This window comes from Vigna radiata, unplaced genomic scaffold (assembly GCF_000741045.1).
Source record: "Vigna radiata var. radiata cultivar VC1973A unplaced genomic scaffold, Vradiata_ver6 scaffold_391, whole genome shotgun sequence".
In the NCBI taxonomy this organism is placed as follows: domain Eukaryota; kingdom Viridiplantae; phylum Streptophyta; class Magnoliopsida; order Fabales; family Fabaceae; genus Vigna; species Vigna radiata.
The window spans coordinates 55,169-73,391 of record NW_014542627.1 but is presented as its reverse complement, the minus strand read 5'-3'; the positions used below and the strand labels follow the sequence as shown (position 1 = coordinate 73,391).

General features: G+C 35.8%; 1 protein-coding gene across 1 annotated transcript in view; it reads left to right on the top strand.

Moving 5' to 3' along the window:
* Positions 1-18,223, top strand: part of LOC106780546 — a 91,832-nt gene that overhangs the window by 48,168 nt on the left and 25,441 nt on the right. The window contains exon 3 of the mRNA XM_014668850.2: positions 17,919-17,944. Coding sequence (XP_014524336.1) covers positions 17,919-17,944 — 26 coding nt within the window. The remainder of the gene's footprint in view (positions 1-17,918; positions 17,945-18,223) is intronic.

The following is an 18,223-nucleotide window of genomic DNA, read 5'->3' as shown; positions in this document are numbered from 1 at the left end:
GGTTATTGTTTGTGTATCCGTTCGGTATAGGGAACCTTTTGATGTTGACTGTTAGGTCAATGAACTCTACCTAAGACCGTTCGGTCTATTTTGTAAATGTTGTATTCTATCCAAACTAGTGTACAGTTTTAAATTTTAATTACATTTCATACTTCTTCCATTCATCTATGCTTATTCATTACTGTTCTCACTTATTATTCATGTTAACTCCTAAAATGAATTATAACTTTTGTTATATATTTATTGGGTTGTTACATTAATGGTATCAGAACAGTTTCTTCCTTAGAATGCATGTAGGTTATGAGTATATCATGCTTATGCTGTGTACTCTACTGTTCGGTCAGAACATTCTGGTTTCTTCTGGACTAATGGATCTTTCTTTCTGTTGAAAGCAGAAGATGGCTCCAAGACCACCCCCTCAACCTACTGATAGAGATTCATCCAGTGGCAACAACAACTTGTTAGAGTCAATCTTAGCTGCACTTCAACAACAGAATGCCAACCTAATTCCACAAAACGCCAACCTTGCACAACAGAATGCACTGGCCATACAAAATTCTGAAGTAGCTAGAGTCTCGGCTGAAGCAACGCAGAGACAAATTGCAGAATTGATGACGAGCAGAATGTAGTCTGGCAGACCGTTCAGCTCCTCTTCAAACAACCAGGCCGAATTGAGTCTGAGGAGCTTTCTCCAGCACCGTCCAGCTAAGTTTGACGGGAAGTGCAGTGCTGACAAGGCCGATCACTGGCTTCGTGACATGGAGAGGATTTATGACGCCAAGAGTTATGGAGATGAGAACCGTCTGGCGTTTACTGAGTATCTGTTAACCGGAGAGGCCAGTCACTGGTGGGGTAGTTCAAAGATGTTGCTGGAAGACGAGCACACCCCTATTACATGGGAAGTATTCAAGAAGAAGTTCTATGAAGAGTACTTTCCCAATAGTGTCTGGTTCGCCAAAGAGGTGGAGTTCCTTCAACTAGTACAAGGAGGAATGACTGTGTCTGAGTACACCAACAGGTTTAAACAGTTGATGAGATTCTACACAATGAGGATGAGTGAAGAGTGGCAATGCCGGAAGTTTGAAAATGGACTCTGTGAAGATTTGAAGCCAGACATTGTCAGCCATTGTATTTAGAAGTTCCCTGCCTTAGTAGAGAGAGCTAAGGTATTGGAGAAGAACTTGATGGACGTTGAGAGGCGTAAGAGGCAACAACAGTCTAGCTCAAAGGGGCCGGTATTTTCAAGGAACCACCCTAGTCCCAGGGCGACCCCTTACTCTCGGCCCATGTCGTCTTCGGGTCCTTCTACTTTGGCCGTCTGGCCTGTTAATTATGCCCGACCGTCTGGTCAAACGGGGGGCGTGAACTGCTTCATATGTGGAGGCCCTCACTTCTTGAAAGACTACCCCAGGCAAGGAAACGCCAAGTACTGTGTCCGGTGCAGAAGGAATGGACACTGGGAGAGGGAATGCAAAGTGGGTGACAGAGCATTCTCAAGACCACCAAATGCTGGCAGATTTCAACAGGCTGGTGGTCGTGCACAAGCAGTTGGCCGAGTCTATGCTATCACAGGAGCTGAAGCATCCAGTGCAGGTAACCTCATCACCAGCACTTGCTTATTGCATGGAATGCCTTGCTGTGTATTGTTTGATTCGGGGGCAACACATTCCTTCATCTCGAAGGCATGTGTTGATAGACTGGGTTTGGCAGAGAGAGAGATGCAGCTTGATTTGGTGGTGTCAACTCCAGCAGCTGGTGAGGTTAGGACATCTACTGTATGTGTTAGATGCCCTATTGAGGTAGAAGGGTATAAGTTTAAGGTGAACCTCATATGTTTGCCTCTTCAAGACTTAGAAGTAATTTTAGGGATGGATTGGTTAACCTCCAATCACATTCTTATTGATTGTGGGAAAAAGAAGCTGATTTTCCCAAAAGAAGAAGAGAAATTTACCTTAACGCTCGGTCAGATCAGAGAGGACTTGATTGAAGGCGCCATGAGTTTCCTCATCTAGACGTATATGGACGCAAGTGAAACAGACTGTCAGGTTGGAAACCGTTCGGTTATTGATGAATTTCTGGACGTCTTTCCGGAAGAGGTGTCAGGCCTACCCCCACTGAGAGAGGTTGAGTTTTCCATTGACTTGATCTCGGGAGCTGGCCCAATCTCCATAGCCCCGTACAGAATGGCTCCAGCTGAATTGGTCGAGTTAAAGAAGCAAATAGAGGAGTTATTGGAGAAGAAATTCATCCGGCCAAGTGCATCACCTTTGGGAGCTCCAGTACTACTGGTCAAGAAGAAATATGGCAGCTCTCGGTTATGTATACACTATAGGCAGTTGAACAAGCTGACTATCAAGAATAAGTATCCCCTGCCAAGAATAGACGATCTGTTGGATCAGCTTCATGGAGCTACAGTCTTCTCTAAGATAGACTTGAGGTCCGGATATCACCAAATTTTGGTCAAGGAAGATGACATCCAGAAGACTGCCTTTAGGAGTCGGTACGGTCATTATGAGTATGTGGTAATGTCATTCGGTGTTACCAATGCCCTAGCTATCTTCATGGATTACATGAACCGTATCTTCAGACCTTTCTTGGACAAGTTCGTGGTGGTGTTTATTGATGATATCCTCATCTACTCCAAGAGCCGGGAAGAGCACGAAGATCATCTGAGGACAGTTCTTGGTGTACTGAAAGAGAAACAACTATATGCCAAATTGTCCAAGTGTGAATTCTGGATGGAACAAGTGCAGTTCCTTGGACATGTCATCTCAGCCGGAGGGATTGCAGTGGATCCAGCCAAGGTCCAAGCGGTGTTAGAATGGGAGACACCCCGTTCGGTTATGGACGTAAGGAGTTTCGTTGGGTTGGTCGGCTACTATACACGGTTTATTGAAGGATTCTCTAAGATAGTAGCGTCGTTGACCCAGTTGACCAGGAAGGATCAACCATTCGTTTGGACCGATCGGTGCGAATCCAGTTTCTAGGAGTTGAAGTAGTGACTGACGAATGCTCCGGTATTGGTGATCCCTGACATCAGTCAGCCCTTTGAAGTGTTCTGTGATGCCTCGTACCAAGGTTTAGGTTGTGTGTTGATGCAAGGAGGGAAGGTAGTAGCCTATGCCTCTCGGCAATTGAAGATTCATGAGAGGAATTATCCAACACATGATCAGGAATTGGCAGTAGTGGTGTTAGCTCTTAAGATATGGAGGCATTACTTGTATGGTGTCCGGTTCCAAGTGTTTAGTGACCACAAAAGCCTTAAGTACTTGTTCGACCAAAAGGAACTGAACATCAGACAAAGAAGGTGGATGAAATTCTTAAAGGACTATGATTTTGAACTACAATACCATCCTGGAAAAGCTAACATGGTGGCTGACGCCTTGAGTAGGAAAACCGTTCATATGGCAAGCATGATGGTCCAAGAAATGAAGTTGGTTGAAAGCTTTAGGGACTTAAGGTTGCACTGTGAGCTGGAACTAAATGGTATAAGGTGTTGTAGTATCAGATTATCAAGCAACATCTTTGACCAAATCAAAGAGAAGCAAGCCTTTGATGAAGAGTTACAAAAGCTCAGTGTACCGAACGGTGTACCACCCCATAAAGACTTCAGTTCTGGAACGGATGGACTTCTGAGGTATAGAGGAAGAACTTGTGTCCCCAACGATGAACGCTTAAGAAGGTTGGTTCTTGAAGAAGCACATCAAAGTCGTCTTAGCATACATCCAGGTATGACTAAGATGTACAAAGATCTCAGAATGTCTTTCTGGTGGCCGAGAATGAAGCATGATGTGGCTCGGTTTGTGGCATCCTGTTTAACCTGTCAAAGGGCCAAGATAAAATATCAGAAACCGAGTGGTCAATTACAGCCACTAGAAATTCCAGAATGGAAGTGGGACAGCATAGCCATGGATTTTGTGACCCACTTGCCCCATACAGTCAGAAACCATGACGCTATTTGGGTTATAGTTGATAGACTGACAAAGAGTGCACACTTCCTTCCCATCAACTTGAAGATGCCCATGTCCAAGTTTGCTCAGCTGGATATCAAGGAAATTGTCCGGCTGCATGGTGTACCGTCCGGCATAGTGTCAGACCGAGACCCCAGGTTCACCTCTCCGTTTTGGCAAGCATTACAACAGGAAATGGGAAGCAAGCTTCAGATGAGTTCAGCTTACCACCCGCAAATAGACGGCCAATCCGAGAGAACCATCCAAACCCTTGAAGACTTATTAAGGACTAGTGTTCTAGATCACTTAGGGGTTTGGGATGAAGTTCTGCCTTTAGCTGAGTTCACATACAACAACAGCTTCCATTCAAGCATTGGAATGGCACCTTATGAAGCCCTCTATGGAAGGAAATGCCGAACACCCCTCTGCTGGTTTCAAGATGGTGAAGCAGTACTAACTGGACCGGATATTATTCAACAAACAACTGAGAAGGTGAAGATAATTCAAGAAAGACTGAAAGCGTCTCAAAGCCGACAAAAGTCGTATGCCGACAGAAGAAGGAAGCCTCTTGAGTTCGCTGAAGGAGAGCATGTTTTCCTAAAGCTAAACCGAACGGTTGGAGTTGGAAGAGCCGTCCGGCCAAAGAAACTTTCTCCTAGGTTCCTTGGTCCATATCAAATCTTAAGACGTATTGGATCAGTCGCTTACGAGATCGCATTGCCGCCTCAATTGTCCAACCTTCATCCAGTATTCCATGTCTCTCAACTCAAGAAGTACCTTGCTGATCCTTCTCATGTACTCGAAGCTGACAACGTTCAACTCAAAGGAAACTGTTCGGTAGAGATGCAACCGGTCCGAGTAGAAGAATTGATGACCAAACGACTGTCCAGTAAATCCACTACTCTCGTCAAGGTCATCTGGGATGACCGAACGGGTGATGCTACCTGGGAACGAGAAGAGGTCATGAAAGAGTCTTACCCTCACCTATTCTCTTGTAAGTCTTAATTTTCGAGGTCGAAAATTTTATTTGTTGGGGGGAATGTCACACCCCATTTAATACCCCTCCTTAGTGGGGGTACATGTGTCTAACCGTCCGGTTTTCCCTGGTAAGTGGGAGACCAACTCTGCCAGTTTTTAATTCCCTTCCTTCGTGATCCGTGTAGCAGCAGTAGGACTGTGAACTTCCAGGAAGTGGAAGTCAGGTGGCAAGCCAGGAGTGGTTCGGACGTTCTAAGTGGAGGCAGTATATAAGGTAAGATGCAAACCTGACGCCACTTTTCCCATGCAATCTTCTTCTTCCTCAAAACTCAAACTTTCTGAAAATCTCAAATCCTCCTCCTTCTCTCTAAACTTCCCGACCTTCTCTCTAGATTTCTTACCTCCTATTCTTCTCCGATCACTTGCATCCACTTAGGACTCTTGTTACCGGCATCAAGGTCTTCAACTTACATCAATCAGATTCCCGTTCGGAACCGGTAAGTGTTCTGATCTTCGAACCCTCGTTGTTCTCTTGCATGCATGCTCCTTTAAAGCTTGCATGAAACTGTTAAACCATTCCTCTGAACCTACTTTTGTATTTAACTCTAGAACCTTGGAAACTTTAGAAGAAATAGTTGTCGCCACTCAACATTAGACGTTCTACCTGGAATTAGAGGTAAGGGAAGCTTATAAAGTTTAATTATGATTTCTTTGTATGGTTTGTATGTATGAAATTATTGTATGTTGTATGATTTAAATGGTATGATAAAATATGATATGCTGCTGTATGAATTGTATGATATGTATGAGTTAAATTCTGTACTTGGTATGAATGTATGAAACGTAGAGAAAATATGAATCTGTGATCGAAGGTCATTAGGACCGTTCGGTCCTCCCCTTACCGTCCGGTCCATTCGGACTGTTTGGCATAGTGAGTTTCTAAATTCAGTTGATTTCATTTAACATTATTGTTTATAATTACTTAAGGACGCTGGTTCATGGGCTGTCGCGCAGTACCAAACAAAATGAGAAAAAAAAGTGTAGTAAGTAAAGAGAGAAAACAAACATTGTTTGTAAAGTGAGGATTTTAAGAAACATTTTTGGCTAGGAAATGTATGTATATTCTTTATAACAAAGAAACCAATGCTTTGAGTATTAACCTTGAAGTTCCTAGTAAGGTTAAATCTATTTTGCTGGAATTCTAAGATGTGTTTCCAAAAGAAATACCACAAGGACTTCTGCCAAGAGGTATTGAACACTGGATTAATTTGATTCCAAGAGTTGTGTTTCCTAATAGGACAATATATAGAAGTAATCTAAAACATTCTCAATAAAGGTTGGGTAAAAGAAAGTTTGAGTCCTTGTGCAGCTCCAATTATTTTAGTTCTAAATGAAAACATGGAAGTTGAAGAATATGCTTAGATTGCAGAGTTGTCAACAACCTCACCATTAAGTATAAACTTACAATTTTCAGGTAAAATAATTTTCTTAGTGAATTTTATGGATCATGCTGCTTTTCTAAGAAGGATTTGAAAAAAGTGAATATAATCAAATTAGGACTAGGGAAAGTGATGAATAAAAAAAGATTTTAAAACCGAGTATTGATTATATGAATTAAAGCTAATGTCATTTGGTTTGACAATTGACCTTAGTACATTCATGTGACTAATGTATCATGTTTTAAGAGAGTTCTTACGAAAATTTGTGATTGTTTACTCCAATGACATTTTTGTATATAACAAAAAATTGGATGAACATTGACATCATTTGAAATATTTTTTGCATGTTCTTAGAAAATAAAAGTTATATGTTAATTTGGAAAAATGTGTGTTATGTAAATATCATGCTATATTCTTAGGATTTGTGGACTAATTATAATGGAGTGCATGTAGAAAAAGAGAAAATAAAAACAACAAAATAAGGACTAACTCCTAAAGATGTGAATGAATTAAGAAGTTTCCATGGGCTTGCTAGTTTTTATAGGAGGTTTGTTAGGAACTTTAGGTCCATTACAACACCTGAACCTGTAAAAAAGCATGCACAATTTAGTTGAGGAGAGAAACAAGAGAAAGATTTTGCTACCTTGAAAGAAAAACTAACACATGCACTCATTCTTGTTTTGCCCAATTTTACAAAATCATTTGAACTTGAACGCAATGCATCTAGGGTAAGAATATGAGTTGTGTTAATGTAAAATGGACACCTAATTTCTTATTTTAGCTAGAAAGTAAATAGTGTTGCACTTAACTACCCAATATATGACAAGGAGTTGTATGTGTTGGTTAGAACATTATAAACATGACCAAATTATCTTTTGCCCAAAGAATTTATCATTCATAGTTATCATGAATCTTTAAAGTACTTGAAAGGACAATGTAAGTTGAACAAGAGACATATTAAGTGGGTGAAGTTCCTTGAACAATTCCCATATGTCATCAAGCATAAGAGGTAAGTCTAATGCAATTCTTTATGATTTATCATGCAAGTATGCTTTACAATATAATCTTAAAACTAAATTTCTTGGCTTTAAGTGCATTAAGGAATTGCATGAAAATGATGATGATTTCTCTCTTATCTATCATACATGTTCTTATACTACATTTGAGGTATATTTTAAAAATCATAGGGTTCAATTAGGAGAATTATTGTTAAAGAGGCACATAATGGTGAATCAATGGATCGTTTTGGGGTGCCAACGACATATGACATCATGAGCATTTTTATTGGCCTCATATGATAAATTATGTGAATCCATTTTGTGATGAGTGTATTGTTTTCAAGAAAACTAAATCTAAAGTTATGCCACATGGTTTGTATACTCCAATACAAATAAGTGTAGAATAGAAGTAGGCACTCAAATGGATTCTAAGAAAGGTTCTACGACAGATGAAGAAAGCAAGAAAAACTGAATTTGTGCACAAGTGATTCAGCCTCTTTGATAATACTTTCAACAACTTTAATTGACCAAATTAAACTTCTTTCAACACTATTTTGGACAAATTTGAGCTCATATGCAAAATCACTTCTTAAACCATCAATTTTGCCTTAGTTAGGAAGTGAACTAGTGAATTTTGAGTTAAATGTGTTTCTTTGCTGCCTTAGTGTCTAAACACCTTGAAATTGATGATACAAAGTTGCTAAAAAAGTCAATTTATGTTTCCAAACTTGTTTATGCATAATCACCCATTAAACCACCAAAGTTGGCCTAAAATTGGAAGTGGACCACTGATATTTTGGTGTAATCTGTTTCTTGGATGTTTAAGTGGATTGAAACTATTATGCAGGTCTGTGTATGTTGTGACATTACACTATAGGTATGTGTGGTTGGACAAGAAAAACAAATACAACACATTTTTTCCTGCATCATACCGAAGGCTTTACCGAGGGCTAGAAGCCTTCGGTAATTAGCCAGGGCCAAAAGCCTTCGGTAATTACCCAAGGCTTTAGCCCTCGGTAATTACCGAAGGCTTCCGGCCCTCGGTAATTACCGAAGGCTTCTGGCCATCGGTAATTACCGAAGGTCAAAAGCCCTCGGTAAAAGTAGCGACGACGTATTTACTGAAGGCTTTTTGACCATCGTCAGGCCCTCGGTAATGGGTATTTAGCGACGACTTGTGGCATTTTCCGAGGGATTGTGGCCTTCGGTAATGCAACATATGCCAACAAAGGAAAAAAATATCACATTTAAACCAGATGACTAGGTACGAGTGCATTTCAAAAAAGAGCAGTTCCCATTATCATAAAGAAAGTCTAAGCATATGCCAAGAAGGGATGGTCTTTTTCGAGCATATAAGATAAATGATAATGCCTACAAACTATATTTTTTTAGTGAGTATGGTGTAAGTAATACTTTTAATGTGATTGATCTTTATTTTGTTTTATGTAGGTGATAAATTATCATATTTGAGAACAAAACCTTTTGAAAAAGGGGAAATGATATTAACATCATAGACCAAGTCAAAGCTTTTAATAACAATCATAAAGTCGATACTCAAAATTAAATGAAAGTCGAATACCCAATACAAGACTTAGGATACAACCCATGGCAAGAGCTATAGCTAAATTAATCCAAAAAAACTTTGCAACAGATAGGGTTAATTTAATGGAGGTGTAGTTACATAACATAATGGGACCCAACATATGAATGCAACCATGAGGGAAGTGTTACTGTTTGGAGTTTGTTTGTTTGGAGTGAGAATATAAAACCTAATTGTTAGACTCTAAATAAAAGACTTAAAAACTTATTTATATTGTTTCTTTGTTTTTGTAAAAAGGATATAAATAATTTGAAAACGAAATGCATAATCAAAAGGTTGAATATTTTGATCTTATTTAGAATCTCTTATTTGTTGCAGGGATGTTCAAGGCTTATCAAATCTTGTTGTCACCTATTTTTATGCCTTTTTCCATTTAATTGTAGTTATGTGGGCCAAAATGTATATTTTCTAATTTTGCAAGTTTTAAGATCCATTATGGATAACATTATTTTCTAAATTTCATATATATTTTTATTTATTCATATATTTTCATTGGTAATATAAGTTATGTTCAAAACTTAATTAGGTCCGAAATTATTGAAACTAAAAACAACCGATTTTCATAATAACCGAATTTGCATAATAATAAATCTAAGTGTAATTATATCATGGATTAATTGTAAAGATACATAATAACATAAATTTAAGTAATTTATATTGAAGAGATGATAGTCAAATAAGATAAACGATGAAAGAACACAATAATAAGAGAGAGAGAGAGGGGGGCAGGACAAATCTAGAAAGACTAAAATATATATGAAAATTTTCGCCCGTTTTTATAATCATACAACAGATGTAAATTCTTGAAAATAGCATATATGAAATAGTTTTTCCTACTTAAAAGTTTATATATACTAGGTCACTCATGAAAATTATTCACTTTATATTTTTTACCTTTCTTTTTTCTGTTTAGTTTTTTCCATGAAATACCGATTTTTACGTAAATAATGTAAATGAAAAACATGATATATGTAGAAAAATTGATTATATGTATAGTCCATAAAATTCTAGCCTTGTAATTTAAATTTAAATTTTTGTGTCTAATTTAATTAATTAGTTACTCTTTTTGTCATTTTATAGTCTTATGTTTTTTTCTTGACCTTTTCTCCTATAACTTATATATATATATATTTCAAAAATATATATATTAAAATATTATATAAATACATGATTTCCTTTCTTATTAAATTTAGTTTAAATTTAATATTAAGATAATCATATAATGTCATAAGTAATAATTATCTTAATATCAAATCTATGAAAAATTTAATAAGAAAGGAACCGTGTCTTATGTAAGTTTTTAATATATATTTGTTTAAGATAAATATATCATTAGTCTGTATTTCATGTTTTCCTCATTAGTCTGTAATACATGGACAATACATGTGGGTGTCTATATTAAGAAAAAGAAATATACCCATGACCGAACCTCCACGTTGGTGGTAAACCTTTTGCTTAATAAAAAAATGAAGTTAATGTTAGATTTGGTTACTGGAAATGTTAGTATTTGCTTTCCTCTAATGGTTTGATTCCTTTCTTTAGTAAAAGACTTTGAAATAATAGTAAACTATATGGCCAACAAAAGTGTATTATTCATTAAAGGAGTGAAGAATCAATTGTCTTTGTTTTTTCTTCTTAGTTTAAAATGAAGTAAAGTTTATGTGATTAAATAACATTTGTCTTGAATAGTGGGGAAGGATAACGAGGTTGTAAAGAGAAGGAGATGCTCTTGTTTCAAGATGTTTATTTGGTAGATTTCTTAGTAGAAGTAGAAGGACTTGTGATTGATAAAAGGTGAAAACTTTAGGGAAGTTAAGGGAAAAGAAGAATGTTCACATATAATAAGAAAAATCGGATTTGAATAGGTGAAAACTGCAAGTTAGAATTTTAGAAGGGTCAAGTTGACATTGCGTGTAGATTTTGTATTGCTACGTAATAAAAGTAAGACCTGAAATTAAAATTGTTAGATTTATCGATTAAAATGCAAATAGTAAGTTTTATTATGATAAAAAACAGTTTTTTTTTTTAATCTGTGTGAAGAAGAAGTTGTTGCAAAGCACATCAATTAACCAATGAGATTAAATTTCCCAAATCATTATCTAATCGTTACACTTAACAACTATAGTCTTATTTTAAAAGAGCTAAGTTTAGCAAAATATATATAAACAAATAATTCATTAATTTTTATCAATATATATGTTTATGTATATTTTATTAATGTTAAAAGAGGGCAAACTTGCACTATTTTTCAATTTCTTAATTACTCCCTAAACGAGTTAATGTGGAGATTGGATCACAAGTTGATTAGATTGGAGTGATTTTTCAAGTTTGTTCGTCGGACCAGAGGATCGTTTTTTTGTGTCAATCTTGGTGTTGTGATGAGTTTAGTGTTTGATGGTTCCCATGTTTTATAAAAAAATTAACTCAATCCATGTTTTACTAAGATATTGACCCGACCCAATCCAAAACTTTCTTACCTAAAATTCCTAAAAGTGAAGAGTTCAAATGGATGCTTAGATTGGTTGTAAAACATGGTACTAGATTTAAACCACCACCATACCATGAGATTAAGGTGAAATAATGGAAGGAACTTGTTGAAAAGACAAATATAATCTTTGAAGAAAAATTAATGCAAAAAAAATACAAATTGATTGGTTGATAAGAGGATAAGGACTATATTTAATTTTTAAGTTAATAGCCCAAAAAAAATTGTATTTTTTGTTGTCTTTTGACGCTTCTAACATGTGTAAACTGAAAAAATTTGTAGATGATGATGTAATTATTGATGATGTTAGGGAAGAAAATGTGATTTTGATTATAATTGATAATACAACAAATTACAAGGTCACTTGAGAGTTATTAAAGCAAAAGAGACAAAAAGTCATATTGCATACCTTATATAGCCCATTGCATTGATTTAATATTGAAATGTTTTGATAAGAAAATACCGCTTCATCATGAGACAATAGCCAATGGTAAAAAAAAATCACAATCTACATCTATTCAAGAATGAGTCCTATTTCCTTGTTGCAAAAATTTACTAAAGGGACAAATTTTGCCACTTCATATTTGACCTTAGGATACTTGAATGAAAATAAAGGGTCACTTATATGGATGTTCACATTAAAGGAGTGACAATCTAGTTAATTGGTAAAGACTAGAGATTGAAGATTTTGTGGAAAATTCGATATTGGATAAAGGATTTTGGAAAAATATTTTAAATTACTTAGAAGGTATATTTTTCCCTAAGGTGTTATGGATGATAGATTCAGATGAGGAATCAACCATGGGCTTTATTTATGAAGAAATGAATATTGCTAAAAGAGGATATAAAATCTTTTAAATGGAGTTAGGAAAATGTAATAATAACTAATTACTTTTCACATATATTTGATTTTCTAACTTATTTTTTAGAATTATAAACTTTGTTTTTGTTAGCATTGAAAACTAGCGCGACAAATGCACTAGTTGCACCATAGTAAGTAATAAGTGTTTTATCGTTCTCTCCCAATTGGCTTGTGGAGCTCATGACAACTCTTGTAACCTTTAACTCAATTAGACAAAACTATTCACAAAAATACTTTTTGGTATTTTATCAAACAATTGATGTATGGAAAGGCATTAACTTAAAGTATTTACAATCATTAAGACTAGATTTCACCCACTTCATTCTCATGCATTCAAAATAAACTCAATTCCATATTTATATCAAAATCAACTCATAAATATATTCAAACTTTATCCCTAGAAACTTTAAGCCTATGCTTACTTGTTAAGTTTCAATTCATTGAATATTGAACAAGTGAAAACATGCATTAAGTTTAAAAGTCTTAAAATTACTAATAAATCATGTTTTATCCTTAGATACAAGCTTCATTAAGTACTTCCTTTTCATTCTAGGTTCAAAACTCATTTTCCAGCACCTTAAAAACCAAAACTCAAGCCATGGATGATCAAGCCAAAATAAGCATTAAGCATAGAAATCAAATAATAACATTGGAATGGAAATACATAAGTATTAACATCACAAAATACACAAGAAATCAGTATACTACTAATAACGATTCAAGAACCGTTATTTTTATACTTGAATTTGACACTAAACACACCCTTTTATGACTTAGAAACTAGCTTGAAATCATGCATTTTGCTTAAGTTAGAGAATAACATATTCAAAGGTGGTTTTCTTGGTTTCATGCTTGGTTTTCCTTGTTTTGGAAGGATTTAATATGAATTGAATGAAGGAAGTTGAAGTACGAAGGAGTTGGACTCAAGAAAAGATGGAAAAGTGCACAAAGGAAGAATCGCAGCCACCACTGAGCGCTAGTACACCACTGAGCGCCAGCCTCGCTGTGGAGATCTCTGTCAAACGCTCAAGCGCCAACACTGAGGGGAGAAATTGAGCATTGCGCCCACCGCTGAGCGCTACTCCACCATTGAGCGGTTGTTTCTTTAGTGAATTCTCTGTCAAACGCCTAGGCGTCAACGTTGAGTGTCCATCTTGAGTGTCGCACCTACCGCTGAGTAGTAACCCAGCGCTGAGAGCCATTCTTTTGGGTCTGGGCTAGTTTCTGCTGATTTTAATGAACTTTAAATAGATTTGCACGACCTAGAGAGGTCATCTTTTGGCAGAAGGAGATCCAGAAACACTCTCTTCACCCCTTGGAGGCGGACTTTGGATGAGGAAGCTCCAATCTACAAGTTCTAGGGTTTATCTTTTCATTCTTTTCATTATTTTCATCTAGTTTCACCATGTTTATGGTAAACTAAACCTCCATTGTTGTTGGGGAAATGATGTAATCCTTTGATACTCTCATATATTGAATTGATGCTTTATTCATATGCTTTATTTCATTAATTATTAGAGTTTTTCCTTTATTCTCTATGCATGCTTTGTTTAATTTATTCAATAGCGTGATCTTTGATTTTATCTAAATGGACACATATAGATAAGTCTAGACATGGGGGAATTCTCTCGGGAGCAATATTACCTAGACATAGGGATAGGAGGACCGATTGCCTTTAAGCTTCTGTGCGAATGTAATGCATGAACAATTGCTAGGGAGACAAGACATTGTAAATTAGAAATTAGGAGTAGGCTTTCTTCACCAAGACATTGGGATTAGGGTAAATTAGAAAGTGGCATTGACATTAATGAAAAAGTAGAATTCGTAAATATATGAGAGTGGATTAGAATAAGTCGGAAACCCAAACAACACAATTCATCCATATCATTCAACTGCCAATTGATCAACCTTTGCATGCATGTTTAATTTTCGTTTTTGCATTATAAACCCTAATTTTCATTATTTGAGTCTTAAATAATCAACAAGTCACATGAAAGTCTAGGCCAAAGAGTCTCTAGGGAAACGATACTTGGTCTTACCACTTATTATTACTTGATACGATTTGGTACACTTGCAAGAGTTTTAACAACCACATTTAATCTAAACAATGGATTTAGTTATCCATGATGGAGAACATAGGATTTATAAATTGAAGATATATATAAGAAATTGAAACCATAGAGAAGAAGAAAGTCCTTTCCTAAGGTTCTTATTAGTTGGTCCACACTCCAATTGTGCGTCCCATTTGCATCTCCACCTTCAATTCGTAGTCCATATTCTTCTTACCCCCTAAAAGAGGAAAAATCTTCATGGATTGAGAAGGAGACCCAAGGAAGAGAATGAAGAGCTTCCTATCACCCCTAAGAGCCTCTAAAGGCCTTTCCCAAGCACCCTAGGTAATTCTCTTGCAAAAATGAAGAATGCCCCCAAAATCACGTAGAAGGAAGGTTAAATACCCTAAAATTTTACATATTAGGGCCACTCATGCTCAGCCAAAAAATCCCATATTGGGCACCACTTCACCAAAGTTCTTTGTCAAACTGGCGCTTAGCCTAAAAATATGGCACTCAACCTCATGTCAATTTTTTAACTTTCCACCTTGTTTTGCTTAATCAAAATGCTTCCTAGAGGTAAAACAAGTACAAAACAACTAAAACATAAAATAATACAAAAATAAGATAAATTTGAAGATTCAACAAGATAAAAGCTATAGAGGAGTTGGTTTTATTCATAAAATTTAACACAAAATAAAAGGTAGAAATTAATTTTATTATTTTTTGGAGATTAATTTATTTATTTTTATCTTATTTAGCTATAGTTCACTTTGGGAAATCATAAACAGGACAAGTCATTGCATAAGTCATTGTAGGTTGCAAGATATTACCTTAATACCATGTTAGACTATGAAGTTGAGTTTAAAGTTGATTATGAGGTGAAATTTGGAATGTATGATTGTTTGGCTCGGTTGGTAGGAGACATTGATGGCATTGGTAAGATTAAAGCTCAAATTTATAGTTTTAAGCAAAACTGGATTTTTTTTTGGTAGTTTGATAGCAAAATGTGCACTAAAAACCAAAACTCCATCACAATGTTGTGAATCATATGGTGCGAACATCTGGAATTACAAATATTTAAAATTAAAGTATTGAGTTTGACTTGTAGTTTATCTGGTTGTGAGCATAATTTGAGTTCTTTTGAGACGATAATAACTTATATTTATTAAATTGATTCTATAATTATTTTTTAAAGACTAATATAATGTGTTAATTAATTTTATAATTATTAGGTCCACACCAAGAAAAGAAATTGTTTACAATTGTTGAATGTAGTGAAAACTATGTAAAGGATTAATAATCCTTGTGTTGAATAAACACATAGCACTAGTAAAAAATTGATCTTTTACCGCGCATATTATGCCGCAGTTCAATAGAAACCAAAGCATAATATTGCGCGGTGGCATTTTTGAAATTATATTGACAGTATAGGCCACGGTTCTGAGGGAATCGCACCCTATTCCCCCTGCATAACTCTGACATTCTCCGAAAGCAATTCTGAAAAAAAAAAATTCAGGGGAATAGACCGTGGTTCTGAGGGGAACCGCGGTCTATTCCCCTTGCAAAAAACAAAATTAAGGGAATAGACTGCGGTTCTGAGGGGAACCGCGGTCTATTCCCCCAGAAAAAAAATATTTTAGGGGAAGAGACCGTGGTTTTGAGGGGAACCGCAGTCTGTTCCCCCTGAAAAATTCTGACATTTCCCAAAAGCAGTTCTGAAATAAAAATTCAGGGGAATAGACCGCGATTCTGAGGGGAACCACAGTTTATTCCCCCTGCAAAATTCTGACATTCCCCAAAAGCATTCTAAAAAAAATTTCAGGGGAATAGACCGCGGTTCTGAGGGGAACCGCGGTCTATTCTCTTGCAATTGTTTTTCAGATTTGACTTGGCGGGAAGTTAGAAATTTGCAGGTGGAATAGGTCGCGGTTCTCCTCAGAACCGCGACCTATTTCCCCTGCAAAGTTTTATATTTTAGATATTTAAGGGAATAGGCTGCGGTTTGGAGGTGAACCGCGACATAAAGTTTGAAAAAAAATTTCAAAAATGCCATTTCAGATGTATTTTGAATTTCTTCTCAGGAGAATAGGCCTCAGTGAAGTGGTGAACTGTGGTCTATTCCCCTGCTTAGGTTAAAAAAATAAAGGACAAAAGAACAATGTCATCATCTTCCTTCTTCTTCACGCGCAAATAGTTTCAGAGCCCCTTCGTCACGGGATCCTTTGCTTCCATTTTCAATCATTTTTCACCGTTTAAACCCATTTTTTTTCGGTGTCGTGGCCATTGTCAACGTTCGGAAAGAGTTTTAACCGATCAAAATCATTCGGAACGTCTTTTTATTGGTTTTTCCGATTCTTCCCCTTAGAGGTAAATTGCGTTTTGGTGTTTGTTTTTATTTCTAAAATTAATATTTGTTTGTATATTTTTACAGGTTTGAATTTTTTAGAGTTGAATTTTCTAGCGTTTTGATCGCGGGTTGTTCATTGTTATTGGCTTTTCACACTATCAGGTTCTTATATTAATGTTTAAATTTTACTTTTATTAGATATTATAATTTTGTATGATTGAATATGTGATTGAATGATCATATAATTTTGTATCCTTAGATTTTGTATGATTGTATAATTTTTATGATGGTATGATTTTAAAGTTAATTTTTTTTATTTTATAATGTTATTTTTATGTTGAATATATGTGATTATTTCAATGTTTTTTATTGAATGATTGTATGATTGAATTAAATTAACCTTAATTTGTCTTTAAATGATGAATAATTTTTTTTTTGTAATTTTGTAGAATATAAGTCGAAATGTTTATGTGTGGATCGAAATTGGATGTAAATATTGATTATTGTGTTGAATCTGTGTACATTATGTGATTGTTTGATATGCAGGTCTGGTTTTGTGATAGTGGATATCACAAAAGTAGACATGCTATTAAAAAAAATTTCAGGAGAATAGGCTGCAGTTGTGGCCAAAACAGCGGTAGAAAGTTAGATGATTTTTTTTTTTTAAAAAAAGGGGAATAGGCTGCAGTTCCAACAGTTTTATTAGTGCGGTTGGAACCGCGGCCAAAAGGTTAGACGAAATTTTTTTAAAAACAAATGGGTTTTGACCCCGTTTCAATAAAGAACCGCTGTTATATCCCCATGTTATTACCGCGGTTGGAACTGTGGCCTAAAGTCCCAGACTTTTTTCCTCGCTCGTATATGCCGCCGTTTTAAAACTGCGGTCGTTTCCCTTCGCTGCACTAGTGTAGGATACACTATTTATAATAGAAAAAATATAGACTAAGCCCAATATACAAATAAAGAATAATAACACTCTCTCTCAAGTTGGTGCATACAAATCGTATGTACCAAACTTGTTATTAATATAATCAATAAAGACTTAATCTGCTTATACACTTGAGTGACATTAAATTGTTAATGATTTGCGAATGATGACATAAAAGATGAAATACCAACCTAGAAGATTCCTCTTTGAGCAAAAAATCTTGGAGGTTGTTCCATGTACATCTCTTCTTGCAAATCGTCGTTCAGGAAAATACGAGCTTTGTTTCTCAACACCAAGAGGGAGGTCAATTGGTGTTTTATAAAAATGATCACTTTTGAAATCTTTTTCGCAAATACTATAAGTCTTTAAAATTTTCTTGAACTGTTAGGAAAGGTAGACTTCGTTTTATACCAAGAGGGGGGTGAATTGGTGTTAGTTCAAAAACAAAATATTTTCGCAATCGTGGTATGAAAATGTAAAGCTTTTTAATCTTTGTTGAAATGCAAGTAATGAAAATTCAATGCAGCGGAAAAACGCAGTTGACTGCTAAATTCTGCACTCATGTTGACTTTTCTGCATTCT